The 14,435-nt window shown below is 37.9% G+C and overlaps 1 protein-coding gene and 1 long non-coding RNA gene across 2 annotated transcripts; one reads left to right on the forward strand and one right to left on the reverse strand.

Moving 5' to 3' along the window:
* Positions 1–581: 581 nt before the first annotated feature.
* LOC103946907 (mitogen-activated protein kinase kinase 9-like) lies at positions 582–2,309 on the reverse strand. The gene has a single exon (XM_048589079.1). The coding sequence runs from the start codon at positions 2,041–2,043 to the stop codon at positions 991–993; it is 1,053 nt and encodes a 350-aa protein (XP_048445036.1). The 5' UTR covers positions 2,044–2,309; the 3' UTR covers positions 582–990.
* A 3,363-nt stretch (positions 2,310–5,672) lies between these two features.
* Positions 5,673–13,382, forward strand: LOC125479629. Its single transcript, XR_007260137.1, has 4 exons — positions 5,673–5,771; positions 8,838–9,331; positions 10,226–11,120; positions 11,659–13,382. It is a non-coding gene; the product is annotated as an uncharacterized LOC125479629 (long non-coding RNA).
* The last annotated feature ends 1,053 nt before the right edge of the window (positions 13,383–14,435 follow it).

Genomic DNA, 14,435 nt, shown 5'->3' on the forward strand with positions numbered 1-14,435 from the left:
AAACCAATTGGCAATATGAAGAATAGACCAACTACTTATAAACATATACAAGGTTCATTCTTTTGCCGACGTGGGATTGATACTGTTAACAATGAATTTGTGAATAACTGGAGTCAATACATTTTTCTTCTAATCTTAGTTGTTGGATTGAGAGTTGTAGTGTTAGCATGATTTCTTTACTTCTTGCACGGTTTAGCCTAGCTATCTGATCATAATCTTTGTTTTAGGAGAAGACCTGATCTTGGTTAATTGGACCAAAAAAAAAAAAAAAAAAAAAAAAATCCAGCTCCTTGTTTCGTCATAGAAAGTATACGATTATTGATTTTTTCTTCCTGCAACTTGACTAGTCTTTGAACACCAGCTAGGAAGTAGGGGTTGATCAATTACGTACAGCCTCTACTTAATTGACTAATATATCAAACTATTCATAGTTTAGAGAAATTAATGTAATCCTCTATGTCTACCTTTACACTTATTAGTCGGTTCCCTCGTCAACTTCAAGTGTAGGTTGAACTCTTGACATTTAGTCAGTTAGAAATTTTAATAATTAATTTCGTGTTGTTCAATAGCCGGAATACAAATAGAATCAAAGGGAAATTTGATATTCATATGATTCTCTTAATCATATTTTAATTAACAGATAAGATTAATTAACGCCATAATCCACAAAGAAAGAATCCGAATCCGGCCAGTATATACAAAAGATCATAAAATTCCTACAGTAACTAGTATCCGAAAAATTCATGCCAAACCCGGCGACTAACAAATAATTACAGCCGGATCCACTCGCACGGATATTTGACACGGGAAGGTTTGACGAGCAGGAAACGAATTCTGAATCTTCAAAAAAGTTGAAGTTCCACCAAAAATCCACCGACAACATATTAGTATAGAGGAGTATGAGGCCTTGATCAATTAGCAGACAATAACCCAAGTTAATTACCCAGCTCGTCCTTGTAAAGATTTCTAAACTTCCCCACGACGGATTCTTCACATCCTCACGGTATCTTTACAGACGAACGGGTGGGTCAGAAGCTGAGCGGCGGACCACCTCTTGCCAGACTCCTTCTGCAAGCAACACTCCATGAAGCTCCGAAACTCCTCGGACACCCCCTCCGGCAAGGTCGGTGGCTCTCCAAAACATATGGCGCACATGAGGGTGGCCCAGTCTGGTCTCTGACCTGGAGGCAAGAACGGGAAGTGACCCATGTAGAGCTCCATCAGGGTCAGCCCCAAACTCCATATGTCACTGGCGTAGCCGTTGTAATTGCCGCCGTACGTATCCGGGTCGAATCTCTCCGGGCTCATGTAAGCGCAAGTTCCGACGTAGGAGTTGCAGGCGTCCAACGTTCGGCACATGATCTTGCTCACGCCGAAGTCGGCGATTTTTACTTCCATGTGACTGTTTACTAGAAGATTTGTTGGTTTGATGTCGCGGTGAATGATTTTGTGGGTGTGGAGGTAGTTGAGGCCGTTAAGAACTTGCCGCGCCACGTAGGCAAGTTTTGGCTCGGAGAAGGTGCCATTGGATTTAAGCAAGGTCTCGAGGGTGCCGGAGTCCATGTACTCCATGAGAATCCCGATGTCACCGGAGGGCTGTTCGAAGATTGCGTGGCAGTGGACGACGTAGGGAGAGTCTGTGCGGCGGAGGATTTCCATCTCGCGGAAGAGCTGACGGCGGACAGTGGGGTCGGAGTCACCTTGGACGAGTTTGTAAGCGTAGTTGGCTGAAGTCCGCTTGTGGCTGACCTTGTAGACGGTGCCGCCGTTTCCATGGCCGAGGACTTCGAGTCTTTCGAGGTCAGCAGCGGAGATGGCGGCACAGGAGGAGGTGTTGGTGGTGACGGCGGTGGTGGGGGCGGTGGGAGGGAGGGGGAGAGAGAAACGGGGGTGGCGCTCGGAGATGTCGGGCAGGGGGAGGCGAAGGTTTAGCTGGCGGCGTTCACGGATGAGAGCCATTTGGATTTGCGGTGGTTGTGTTGGTGGAGTGCGGAGTGGAGAGTTGTATTGAGATGAAATGAAATGAAAGGAGAACCCTTTCATTTATAAAGGGCTTCGTTTTTTAATGTAAGCGGGAGTGAAAAGCACGTGCGGGCCCTGCAGCCGGCGGAGGAGGGTGGAGGGAGTAGTAGCACGAACCACGAAGGTGGAAGGATAGAGAGGATGTGGATGTGGTGTCCAATTGGGGATTTTTAAGTGCTACTTGTTGAGATGATATATCAACATGTGATTAAATGGCAAGTTGATAGCATGCCACTTCATTTTTTAAAAGTAAAGAAATGAAGTTTTAGCAAAAATTCAGATGAATTTGAAATGCAAAGCCAAAGCAGCCTACCACTCATCATTCATCAATGCTCACTATAGCAAGTGGCCTTTGGCCACCCTCTCTCTACTCCATCACTCTGCAATATTTCTCATTACTTTTTTAAAACTAGATCACATATTTAGTCTGGACAGTTTGCAATAATTCTCTCTACATATAGAATGTTCTTATTTCCTATTAGTGAAATTTGGGGAAGTTGTCAATAGAGGCTTAAAAGAATACAATGATATATTTACACTGAGAAATGCATAATTTGGGTTAAGCTACACAATTAGTATGTCATAATAATTAGGTCACATCCTCGTCAGTGAAGTGAGTTATTAGGCCATATTATTAAGTGCAAATATATACATATATCTTAGAAAAAATTAAAAAAAAAAAAATCTCATGTTTAAACATTGAGTAGGATAGCCCAGGAATAAAAATTCATTAGTCTAGCTTCCATTTCTCGAGAAAATTTTAATTGTGACGGGAACACAAGTAGTACACTGTGTGTTTTAATAGAAGTGATGAGAAATTTCATTTTTAAGTTATTAACTTTTTAGAACACATATCCCACTATTTGTATAGTGACATATGGTGTACTATCCTGTATACCGATCACATTGAAAAATCTCTCCCATTTCTCGTGCTTATGAGTGGGACACTTATCGGATAGATAATTATGGAGGGTAAAAGCAATAGCAACCACCCCAAAGAAAAAACAAAAGGAAATTAGAAGGTTTAAGTAGTTTTTATTTATTTTTTAAAATTAAATTTTTTTTTTTATGGTTGTATGTGAAAAAACAAAGGAAACATCCACATGTTAACATAAACAAAAAGGGTTATAATCTCAATTTATTACTTTGAAGTTTTTTGATTTTCAACCTTTCATATATCAAGTTTTTTTCGTCCCAGTCTGGTACCTAAAGTCTTAATTTTGGGACACTTTCATACATCTGTTAAGTTTTCTATCAAAATTTCTGTTAACTGATGACGTGGCACCCGTATGAACAATGACAGGACGACATGTGTTAATATAAGTCCACGTGGATATTCAAAAAATTTTAAAAAAATTAAAATAAAATATAAATTTTTTTTTTGTTATCCCCCTCCCTCTTCCCCCGCACCTTCTTGCTCATATTCAATTTCCCAAAACCCACTTCCCTCTGTAAAATCCCCCAAAACCCACCTTTAAATGCATCATCTTCACCCTCGCTTTCCTACTCCTACTTCAGTTCCCAACCTCCACTTTCGACAGCTACCTTAAAAAATCATGTGGTTTGTCTCTAGATTCCACCATTTCTGCTTCCATGAAGCTCCAGCTCGAACCCATAACCACCCACAACCTTGACTCGGTACTGAGTATGTTTAGAGCTCACGGGCTGACTCGGAGCCACATCAAAAAGCTATACCAAATGTCCGGTTTGCTTTTGGCAGATTTAGACAGTAGAATCAGACCCAATTTAGAGTTGTTTAAGGCATTCGGGGTTTAAGGCATCAATGTCATTGGATCTGAACAAATCGTGTTCTAAGTCACCGATCGATAGTCCAGATCGAACACCTGGACCCACCAACGATGCCGTATCCTCCTGTTCTTACTCTTCCATTCTTTGTAGCTGCCCCTCTTGATGTCAGAGCTGGAATCGTCGCTGATGGTGATGCTCTTCCATCTTCGGTTTCGCCTGTGTGTTATATCTGTGATTATCTTAATCATAGTTTAGCAATTAAATAATTATTTCAATTTAAGTGATTAGTTATGCCAGCTGGCTTTAAGTGTTTGGGGAACAATATATGTAGCCAATTGTAAAAGAAAATGGGTAACAATTATATTTAGAAAAGAAATATATTACAAAAACATCTATCTATCTCTCTCTCTCTCTCTCGCTTATCCTTCATTGCTATTCTGCCATTGCCATTGCTGCTTGCAGGTTGAGTTAGGAAATATGAGATTTGGTGTATATCAATTGGTATCATCCTTCTTGATCTTCGATTCCCCTCTTATATGCTCTATCGCGCTTTGACGACTCGATTAACCACCGTGTATGCTCGTCTCACTACTGTTGAAGAAACTCTGGCAGACCTTCCCAATTTCCTTCGATCCTCCATCACCACCACGAATGCTGAGCTCTCGACTAAACTCTCCGCTGATTTTGAGGCTAAGTTAACTTTCTTCTTTGAGCAACTTTGGTGCGAACAATCCTTTCTGGGGGTGCCGGATCTTCCAATCCAGCACTGATCACCACCAATTTCGATTTAAAGACTTCTCGCACACCTCGTCATGATCAGTTTGACATAGAAGGCAGAGCTCTGAGGCCTCATTGGCAACAACGGGTGGATTTTCCCCAATTTTCCAATGACGATGACATTGTTACTTGGATCTATAAGGCTGAGCAATACTTTGCTTGTTACAACACTCTAGATCCTCAGAAGGTCTTTACAACCTATTTCTATTTGGAGAATGAAGCGATGCAGTGGTTCAAATGGAGCAATTGCATCCTTACTACTCATTCTTGGGAGGAATTTACTAGTGCACTTTGTAAGAAGTTTAGGCTATCTGAGTTTGAGGATTGTACTAAGGCACTCTTCAAATTGTGCCAAACAGGTACTCTTATGGATTATGTGACTGAATTTTGTAGGCTTATTAATTGTGCTTCAGATGTTGGTCATGTGCTCCTCAAGAGTTGCTTCCTTGGAAGTTTAAAATGGGAATTGATTTATGATGTCAAATTGTTGAATGCTGTGTCTGTTCATGATGTCATATCTATAGTTGTTCCGGTTGATGCTAAACTTTATGAGTTGCGTGTCCTCAATCTTAGAACCCTTCCAGCATCTAAAATCACTCCACTGCCCATCCTGCCTCCTAGACATAGAACCACTAATTCACCATATCATAAGCTTACTCCTGATGAAGTCTAGAGAAAGAAAGATATAGGGGAATGTTGGTTTTGCACTGAGAAATAAGTCTGAGGGCATAAATGCATGCATAAATAGTTGCTTTTGTTAGATGCATGTGATGATAAGGACTTGTGTAAGGACAATGACGACGTTGTGCAAGCTAAATTGCAAGGAATGACACTGAGTGAATGTGCATTTTATGGCATGAATGTTGAACACTCCCTGCAAACTATAAACGTTTTAGGCAATGTTAATAACCAACCTGTGCGAATCCTCTTAGACATAGGTACTGCCCACAACTTCATTGATTCTAGGTTCACTAAGAAGTTGGGGTGGTCTTTACAAAAAAACAAAACATTTGAAGTAATGATTGCAGATGGAGGAAAAATCAAAAGTCAGGGTTATTGTAGACACATTCCTTTGGAATTAGGAGGATACCATTGTCACACTGATTTGTTTGCATTGCATTTGGCAAGTTGTGACTTGATGTTGGAAGTGCAATGGTTATCTATTATGAGTCCGGTACTCTGAGATTTTCAATTGTTCCCAATGGAGTTTCAAGTGGGCAAAGGTAAGTTTAAACTGTCACATAATATACCACCACAGCTTGCTATCCAAGAAATGTCATTATAGCAGCTTAATAGGGAATTCTATCATTCCAACTTGGGGGTCTTATTGTATTCATTAGAGTATAAACCAGGGGATACTAGCACACTAAGTGCTCAATAAATGAAAAAGTTATAGGCAGTTTTAATGAGATTTAAGGTAGTGTTTCATATTCCTTCACAGTTGCCTCCATAGGGCATATGATCACAAAATCCCACTTCTCCAGGGTACTAAGCCTCCAAGCATTAGGCCTTACCATTATGGCTCTGTACAGAAAAATGAAATTGAGAAAGCAATACAAGAACTTCTCAGTTTAGGGTTCATTAGGCCTAGTCACAGTTCATTCTCATTCCCAGTGTTGTTGGTGAAGAAAAAGGAATGGACATGAAGGTTATGCATGGATGATAGAGAATTGAATAGCCTCACAATCAAGGACAAGTATCATATTCCACTGATTGATAATCTTTTGGATGACTTATATGGAGCTAAATATTTTTCTAAGCTTGATCTCGAGTTCGGCTACCACCAAATTTGAATGCATAAGAATAACATTGAGAAAACACCTTTTAGAACTTATGAGTGACATTATGAGTTCCTGGTTATGCCATTTGTTATCACTAATGCCCCTGCAACATTTCAAAGCCTCATGAATGACATCTTTAAGGCTCACTTAAGAAAGTTTATCCTTGTGTTCTTTGATGACATTTTGATCTATAGTCAGTCTTGGGAGAAACACCTAGTGCATTTGCAAAAAACTTTGGAATTGTTACAACAATATCAACTGTTTGTCAAGAAACAAAAGTGTTCTTTTGTGCAACACCAAGTCGATTACCAAGGCCACATAGTATCCAGTGAGAGAGTCTTTGCGGATTCTGCAAAAAAATCCAAGCAATATTTGAGTGTCCTGCTCCTAAGAATGTGAAGGAATTGAGGGGATTTTTGGGTTTAACAGGCTACTACAAAAAATTTATACTTGGCTATGGCAAAATCTGCCAACCATTATACAAACTCACTGGAAGTGAAGGGTTCCTTTGGACATACGCAACTGAGGCTGCCTTCCAGCAATTGAAACAAGCCATAACTTCACCCTAATTGCTCGCTTTACCCAACTTTGCAGAACCCTTTATAGTTGAGTTTGATGTTTCTGGTTTAGGTATTAGAGCAATTTTGCAGCAACATGGGAGGCCTATTGCTTTTGCCAGCCAAACTTTAGGTCCACGAGACTGGGCATCGTCAACATATGAAAGAAAGTTAATTACCATAGTTTATGTAGTTAAAAAGTGGCAAAGTTACCTCCAAGAACGCTATTTCAGTCTGAAATATTTCTTGAGTTAAAGAATCGACACCCCATTCTAACAAAAATGGGTATCCAAACTGTTGGGGTTCAATTATGAGGTATAATATAGACATGGCAAGGAAAATATTATGGCAAATGCTCTCTCTCAGGTTCCAGGTTCACACTTCTCTCTGAGCTACCTTTGGAGGAGAAAAGAGAATTACTAGCAGTCACTTATCCATATTTCGGTTGGTTGGATGACCTCGGGAGAGATTTAGAACAAAGATCCTTAGGTTAGATTAAAGAAGCAAGAAGTAGAGGCACAAGATAAAGCTTCTGGAACTATTGTCACTGCCTCTAAGTATCACATGGATATCGGCTTCTTGAAATACAAACATAAGATTGTCTTGGGGGTTTATTCCAGTTGGAGGAGAAAAGTTTTTGAGAAACATCACTTCACCCCTATAGCAGGTCATGAAAGGGTATTGAAGACTTACCAAAGATTGAAAAAAGGTTTTTATTGGGTTTGGAAGAAAAAAGACATAACACTTGGGTGGCTAAATACATGACTTATCAACAAAATAACTATGAAACAATATCACTACTGGGGTTATTGCAGCCTCTTCCAATACCACATCAAGCATGGACAGATACAAGTATGGATTTCATTTGTGGTTTGCCTTCATACAAGGGAAAATCAGTGATTTTGGTAGTGGTGGATAGGCTTTCTAAGTATGGGCATTTCATAGCCTTGGTGTTACATCCCGGCCCAAGGTCCACCACATCTTGGGCTCGCTCCACCACCGTAGCATGATATTGTCTGCTTTGGGCCCTGACCATGCCTTCACGGTTTTGTTTTTGGGAACTCACACGAGAACTTCCCAGTGGGTCACCCATCATAGGAGTGGTTTGCCTTCATACAAGGGAAAGTCAGTGATTTTGGTGATGGTGGATAGGCTTTCTAACTATGGGCATTTCATAGCCTTGGTGTTACATCCCGGCCCAGGGTCCACCACATCTTGGGCTCGCTCTACCACCGTAGCACAATATTGTCTGCTTTGGGCCCTGACCATGCCTTCACGGTTTTGTTTCTGGGAACTCACACGAGAACTTCCCAGTGGGTCACCCATCATAGGAGTGCTCTCGCGCGCTACTCGCTTAACTTCGGAGTTCCCATGGAACTGGAAGCCAGTGAGCTCATAAAAGGCCTCGTGCTATATGGAGATGAGAATATACATATAAAGCTTATAGGATCCATTTCTTTGGGCGATGTGGGATGTTACACTTGGGACATCCATACACTAATAGTATGGTAGCACAAGAATTTGTGGAAAACATCTTTAAGTTACATGGCATGCCACTGAACATAGTGGGTGATAGAGATACCATTTTCCTTAGGAGGGAGTTTTTTAGACTATAAAGATCGAAGTTATGCATGAGTTCGGGTTATCACCCCCAAAGTGATGGGCAGATGGAGGTGGTTAATTGATATTTAGAAACCTATTTGAAATGCTTTACTAGCTGCCAACCCAAGAAGTGGCTCCAGTGGCTTCCTTAGGCTAAATGGAGCTATAACACTTCATTTCACACTACTTCTAAGTTCACACATTTCAAAATTTTCTATGGCTTTCCTCCTCCACACATTGCCTATTATGAGCTTGGTTCTGCTAAATTGGAGAGTGTTGAACAAGGATTGATTGCAAAAGACAAGATGTTGACAATGCTTATAACCAATTTAATTATTGCTCAAAACAGAATGACAGTGCATGCTGATAAACATAGAAGTGACAGAACTTTTGATGTGGGAGATTTGGTCTACTTGAAGGTTATTCCCTACTAGTTACAGTCACTAGCAACTCATGCCTACCATAAACTTCACCCTAAATTCTGTGGCCCCTTTGAAGTATTGAAGAAAGTTGGTAGTGTGGCCTACAAGCTAAAGCTACCTGAGACTTCTAAGATACATCCAGTCTTCCCTGTCAGTTGCTTAAAGAAACATGTGGGTCCTGATGTTAATCATGTACCACTGTTACCACTAATGACTGATGATGGACTACAAGCTCAAGAACCAGCAACAGTGCTATAAAGAAGGGTCAACAAGAAGAACAATGCAACTGAGGTTCAACTGTCATCCAGTAAAAGGACAAGAATGCTGATGAATCCACTTGAGAAGATTATGATGAGTTCACTACAAAATTTCCATAATTCAAGTGGTAAAACAACACCTTGAGGACAAAGTTTAATTGAAGGTGAGGCAATGTTATATTTGTGATTATCTTAATCATAGTTTAGCAATTAAATAAGTATTTTAATTAAGTTGTTAAGTGATTAGTTATGCCAACTAGCTTTAAGTGTTTGGGGAACAATATATGTAGCCAATTGTGAAAGAAAATGAGTAACGGTTATATTCAGAAAAGAAATATATTACAAAAACATTTCTTTCTCTCTCTAGCTCTTCCTTCCTTGCTATTCTGCCATCGCCATTGCTGTTTGTAGGTTGAGTTAGGAAATCTGAGAATTCGTGCATATCACTGCGGCGGAGTTTTGGGGTTCAGAGGATTTGATGGGGTTGGGAAATGGAGTAAGAAGGTGAGGGTGAAGAGGACGAATTTGGAGGTCGGTTTTGGTTTGGGCAGGGTTTTGGGGATTCTACAGAGGGAAGTGGGGTTTTGGGAAATGGAAGAGTAGGAGGGTGCGCGGAAGTGGTGGGAGGGGGAAGACAAATTTTTTTTTATAATTTTTTTAATATCCACATGGACTTATATTGACACGTGACATCCTGTCATTGTTCATACGAGTACCATATCATCAGTTAACAGAGATTTTGACGAAAAATTTAACAGATGTATGAAAATGTTTCAGAATTAGGACTTTAGGTACCAGACTAGGACGAAAAAAACTTGATGTATGAAAGATTGAAATCAAGAAACTTCTAAGTAGTAAACTGAGATTACCCCAAACAAAAATTACATCACATGATTCACATCTTCATCTTTGTATGGTTGTCTTTGAAAAAAATATCATAAGGTACTTTTAAAATTTTTGTTTATGTTTCTCAATATGAAGTTTCCCACCAAATAAACCGATTATAAGCATTTGTTTTACTAAGTTTTACTAAATACAAGAAGGTTTGTGGATTGAAGGTATAAAAGAGCCAAACAAGGAGTATAAAGAAAAAGCAGGGCAGACATTTGCAATTGGTTGAAGAATGGTGATTCTCTATAACCGGTTAAATTCGCTCTTCAATTGGTGCTTAATTGCAGAATCTGTGTTCGTCCCTTTGGTGCTTTTCAGGTATCTGTGTGTATGCTTATTATAAATGGTGAGTTTCTCAACTTCTGTATGGATTTCCTCTTTCAATTGGTGCTAAATTTTCGATATGAGAATATTTATTGGTAATTTGTGTTTGTAGATTGCCTCTTTCAACTAACCATGTCTGTTTTCTCTAATCGACTTAATCTGTCCCTAACCATCTTTGTTTCTCATATTTGTACAATATTTATAAATTATACGGAATTCCCCGTCTGCACCAGTTCCATGCACCCAATCGATCAGGTCATTTTTCTCTAACCTTTTCCTAATTTGAATTTTAATGATGGTGGGGTTTTGTTTAAGTATTGGTATAATTTGTTGCTTGATTGCTTTTGTTGTTTTCCTCCACATTTTGACTTATATTCGTTGTTCTACCAATTTTATTTGGGTGCTAAACTGCTTCTGTTAACCAAGGTTATTTTACTTTTAGTTAGATTTTTCTGCAGTTTTCGTTTGATGATGCTTTCAATTCTCCTCTCATCTCAAGCTACATAGTTTGAATATATGCGTTTTAAATCTTCCCTTTTATCTGGAATAATGGTTATTTATATTTATCTATCTTTTCATGCAGGAAGGGAAAAGGTGAACGCTTCATGCATGAATTTTCACTGCATTTCACACACCAATGTGACTACAAAACCAGAGGGCTGCTTAAATATTAGTCACCACCAAGCTAAAAGGCCATCATTGTTTCTTTGTTCCTACACCATACACATGCATGCATATGTATGTTTTATTTTTATTTAAGCTTTTCAATTCTTTTATCAAACATCTATAACAATATTTGGAAGTTATATCGATTTTTTTTCCTTAAACGCTATATACAATTGGTTTTTGAGGGATTTCTTAATTAATTTGGTCAGTGTCAGGAAACAGTAGTTTTTGGAAGTTTATGGTTGTCTTGGATTTTGCCTTAATTGGAAGAACTTGCCTTTACATGATTGAACATTCCTCAGAGATCCAGCTGTTGGAGAATATGAACTGAAAACTGTTTAAGTCTTACAAGACAAAGGAAAACTATTAAGAGAATGATGAAAATTTTGTTTAACACTTAGGTTAATGAAATTTGGTTGAGCACTTGGTGAAAAAAATGTTATTGGAACTTATGAATTATTTTAGATTCTTACTTCCCATTGGTTCGTCTTCCTCAGCTGCTCCTCCCTGCTTTCTTCTGCTCAAAGGTCTAATTTTTCTGGTATTTTTTTACTAAATTTGGGTTCTTTAATTTCTGGAAAACTAATTTGGCTTCTTTTTTTCTTGACAGGAAAAGAAAAATCATGCATTAGAGATGGAAACTGAATCATCGATAGCCTGCAGAAGGGAAGACAAAAGGTTGTGCTTACTATAAAAAATGAAAAGGTAATTAAACTTTTGATTAAGCTTAAATTTTGTCGATTAAGCTTATATTTTGTCGCTTCCCCAGTGGTTAAGGCCTTCGTATTAATCTCACTGCCGGGTTCAACCCTCCCCCTTCCCTTAATTAGATTTGAATCGGATTTGTATCACTCTAAATTATTCGTTTAATTACCAAATAAAAGATATGGCTACCCAATCCAGTTTTGTATTTTCAACATCTTAATCATTTTTCTTTGATAGCACTTTGTTTTGGTTTGTAAATGAACTATATACTTTATCTTGGATCATAGTATAACGTTTAATGATTGAATTTGTAAGACGGTTTAACACTTTTTTTCTTCTTTAGAAAGTTACTATTCCTACTAGATGCTCAAGTATTGTCTTCTACTCTTCTACTTTCTCTTTTATGTATCTTCCCCATGTAGTAGGCTGATTACTTGAAACTATAAGTATAATACTGATGATGCAGTACAATCTACAAATCAAATGTTTCTTCTAGGAGGCATATCCATATATAGAAGGCAAAGTTTTAAAAGTTTCACTGAAGGATTCAATTCGTCCTCGAATTGTACTTTGTTTTCCACTTCAATGCATTTGAATATTTAGCTTTGTCCGTAATTTGCTCAGGTAAACTTTGTCTATTAGGGATAGTTGAAGGCTTTACTCGAAGTTTTCCTACAATCTCACCAATTGCAGTTGGAGGAAATTACTACCTAATAAAATGGGTAGTGAATGATGTTGTTTGTTATTCTATTTCCATTTAAACAATACAAATTATGTACTCCTCATATTCTATAAAAAATTTAGTTTAATGAAATGTAGTTAGGTTTTTTCAACGTACTAATGAGTGTAAACTTTTGAATTTTAGGTAATTAATGGAACACAATGATCATACTCGTTTTGTTTTTGAAATCTTCCCGTTTGGGCTCTTGATGTAAAGTAAATAGAATGTAAATGCAAACCAAATACATATATTACCATGTTGGTTCAGCTGTCTATTTAGTTTTTGAATTATTTGCAAATAGCTGTGTTGATTTGTAGTTTTGTGGGGTTACTGAAGTAAAATGTGCATTGCCTAGACTGATGTATTTGAGAATGTGTTGTCTTTTTGCTGACTTTTGAGTATCAATTCAATGCTAGGTGTTGTTATCCAAATTTTGTATCTTCTCTGGAAATGATTCATAGTTGTTGTGGATTATTGTTTCAAAACACGCAACAAAGTGAGGGCAGTTTTTCTAGTACTCGTACTAAGAATTTGGTCTATTATTTTAATTAGGTTTATTATTTACTGTATAACTGTGAGACGCTGTATTTTAAAAATAAATATTTATTTAGAGTTTTGATGCTAATTTTATTGGTAATTAATGGTGCAACATGGAACTTGGAGGTGGCAAGGGTGGATATGTTTAAGTGCTTAGACACTTGTATTTCTTACACGTGTGATTATAGGTTTGATGAATAAGCACTATAGGTTGCTTAGTCTTCATCAAAAAGTGGCTGTGTGGAAAGATTTTAGGACACCAGTTTATCCTTGCATTTGAGACTGCCAAAACTATCCATTTGCAACTAAGTTGTTGCCGGCTTCCCTAACCTATAAATAGGAGCTTTGCTCCTTTTTTATTAGAAATAAGGCAACATGAAGAGCATGCAAAGTGTTGGTGTTCATGTAGAAAGAAAGAGAGTTTAGAGTTGGAGTTTGATGGGTTGATCTTGTTAGTTGGGTTGTTTTGCCAAGGTTCTGATAATTAAGATGAGTGGTTTACGTAATGTGTTTCAAAGTATTCTTATTTTCTGATAAATGAAAACCACAACCTATTGTGGGTTTTATCTATTTATAAATCTCTATCTATTTTAAGTCAAGCATGTTGGATTTGTTGAAATGCTTTTGGAATTATTAATATGGTGATGTGGATTATTTGGATATGTTCATGGAGCATGAGAACTTTAGTGTTGCATTAATCCGAGGGATAAATGTAAACTGCACATGAGGACATTAGGGCGGAAAGGTCAGTAGGGGTCACGTGGTGAGTTACAATTTATGAAGGATGTAATGAACACGTAAAGGGATGATGTGATATGAAATTACGTGGTTAAAACTTTGATATTATTATTATATTTTCTAGAGTGTGTAAAAAGGCATCGCTTGACTGGCATATTACATATTCTACTTACTGAGCGATAGTGGTTGTTGCCCACCCCTCACCTTTTATTTTACAGATGAGTTATTTGGCAAGATAGGTGATAAACGAAGTGAGGTTGTGTTAGATGAGGGATGTAAGAGTTTTTAATTTACTATTTTTGTACACCCTGTAAGGATTTTGGAGTTATTTTAATAAGAGGAGTTCATTTTTCAACCCGTGTCAATTTCCTTTTATTGATTGAGCTTTTAACTCACGTTTCGGATTCAGGTTCGAGTTTTTATTACCGAACTTGGGTTCGTGGCGTGACAATAACATACAAAAATATCATAATTTTTTCTTAGTATTTTAGTGAATTTGATGGTATGAATATGAGATGAAAGTTCAAGTGATTACAAGTTCGTAGTACTTTTCGAAATACTTTTAAGAGATCGTATGAATTTATAGTGAATTTTAAGATAAATAAAGTTGTCAAATATGTGATATAAAAAAGTATTGTTTGAATAATACATCATTCTTTTGTTAATTAAAATGTTAAGTGACACAA

Source organism: the organism of the source record quoted next, unplaced genomic scaffold (assembly GCF_019419815.1).
Source record: "Pyrus x bretschneideri cultivar Hongxiangsu unplaced genomic scaffold, Pyrus_bretschneideri_v1 Contig3, whole genome shotgun sequence".
NCBI classification, from domain to species: Eukaryota; Viridiplantae; Streptophyta; class Magnoliopsida; order Rosales; family Rosaceae; genus Pyrus; species Pyrus x bretschneideri.

Excerpts from the sequence above, each read along its gene's own strand:
- LOC103946907 (XM_048589079.1), bottom strand. The coding sequence starts at position 2,043 with ATGAAAGGGTTCTCCTTTCATTTCATTTCATCTCAATACAACTCTCCA.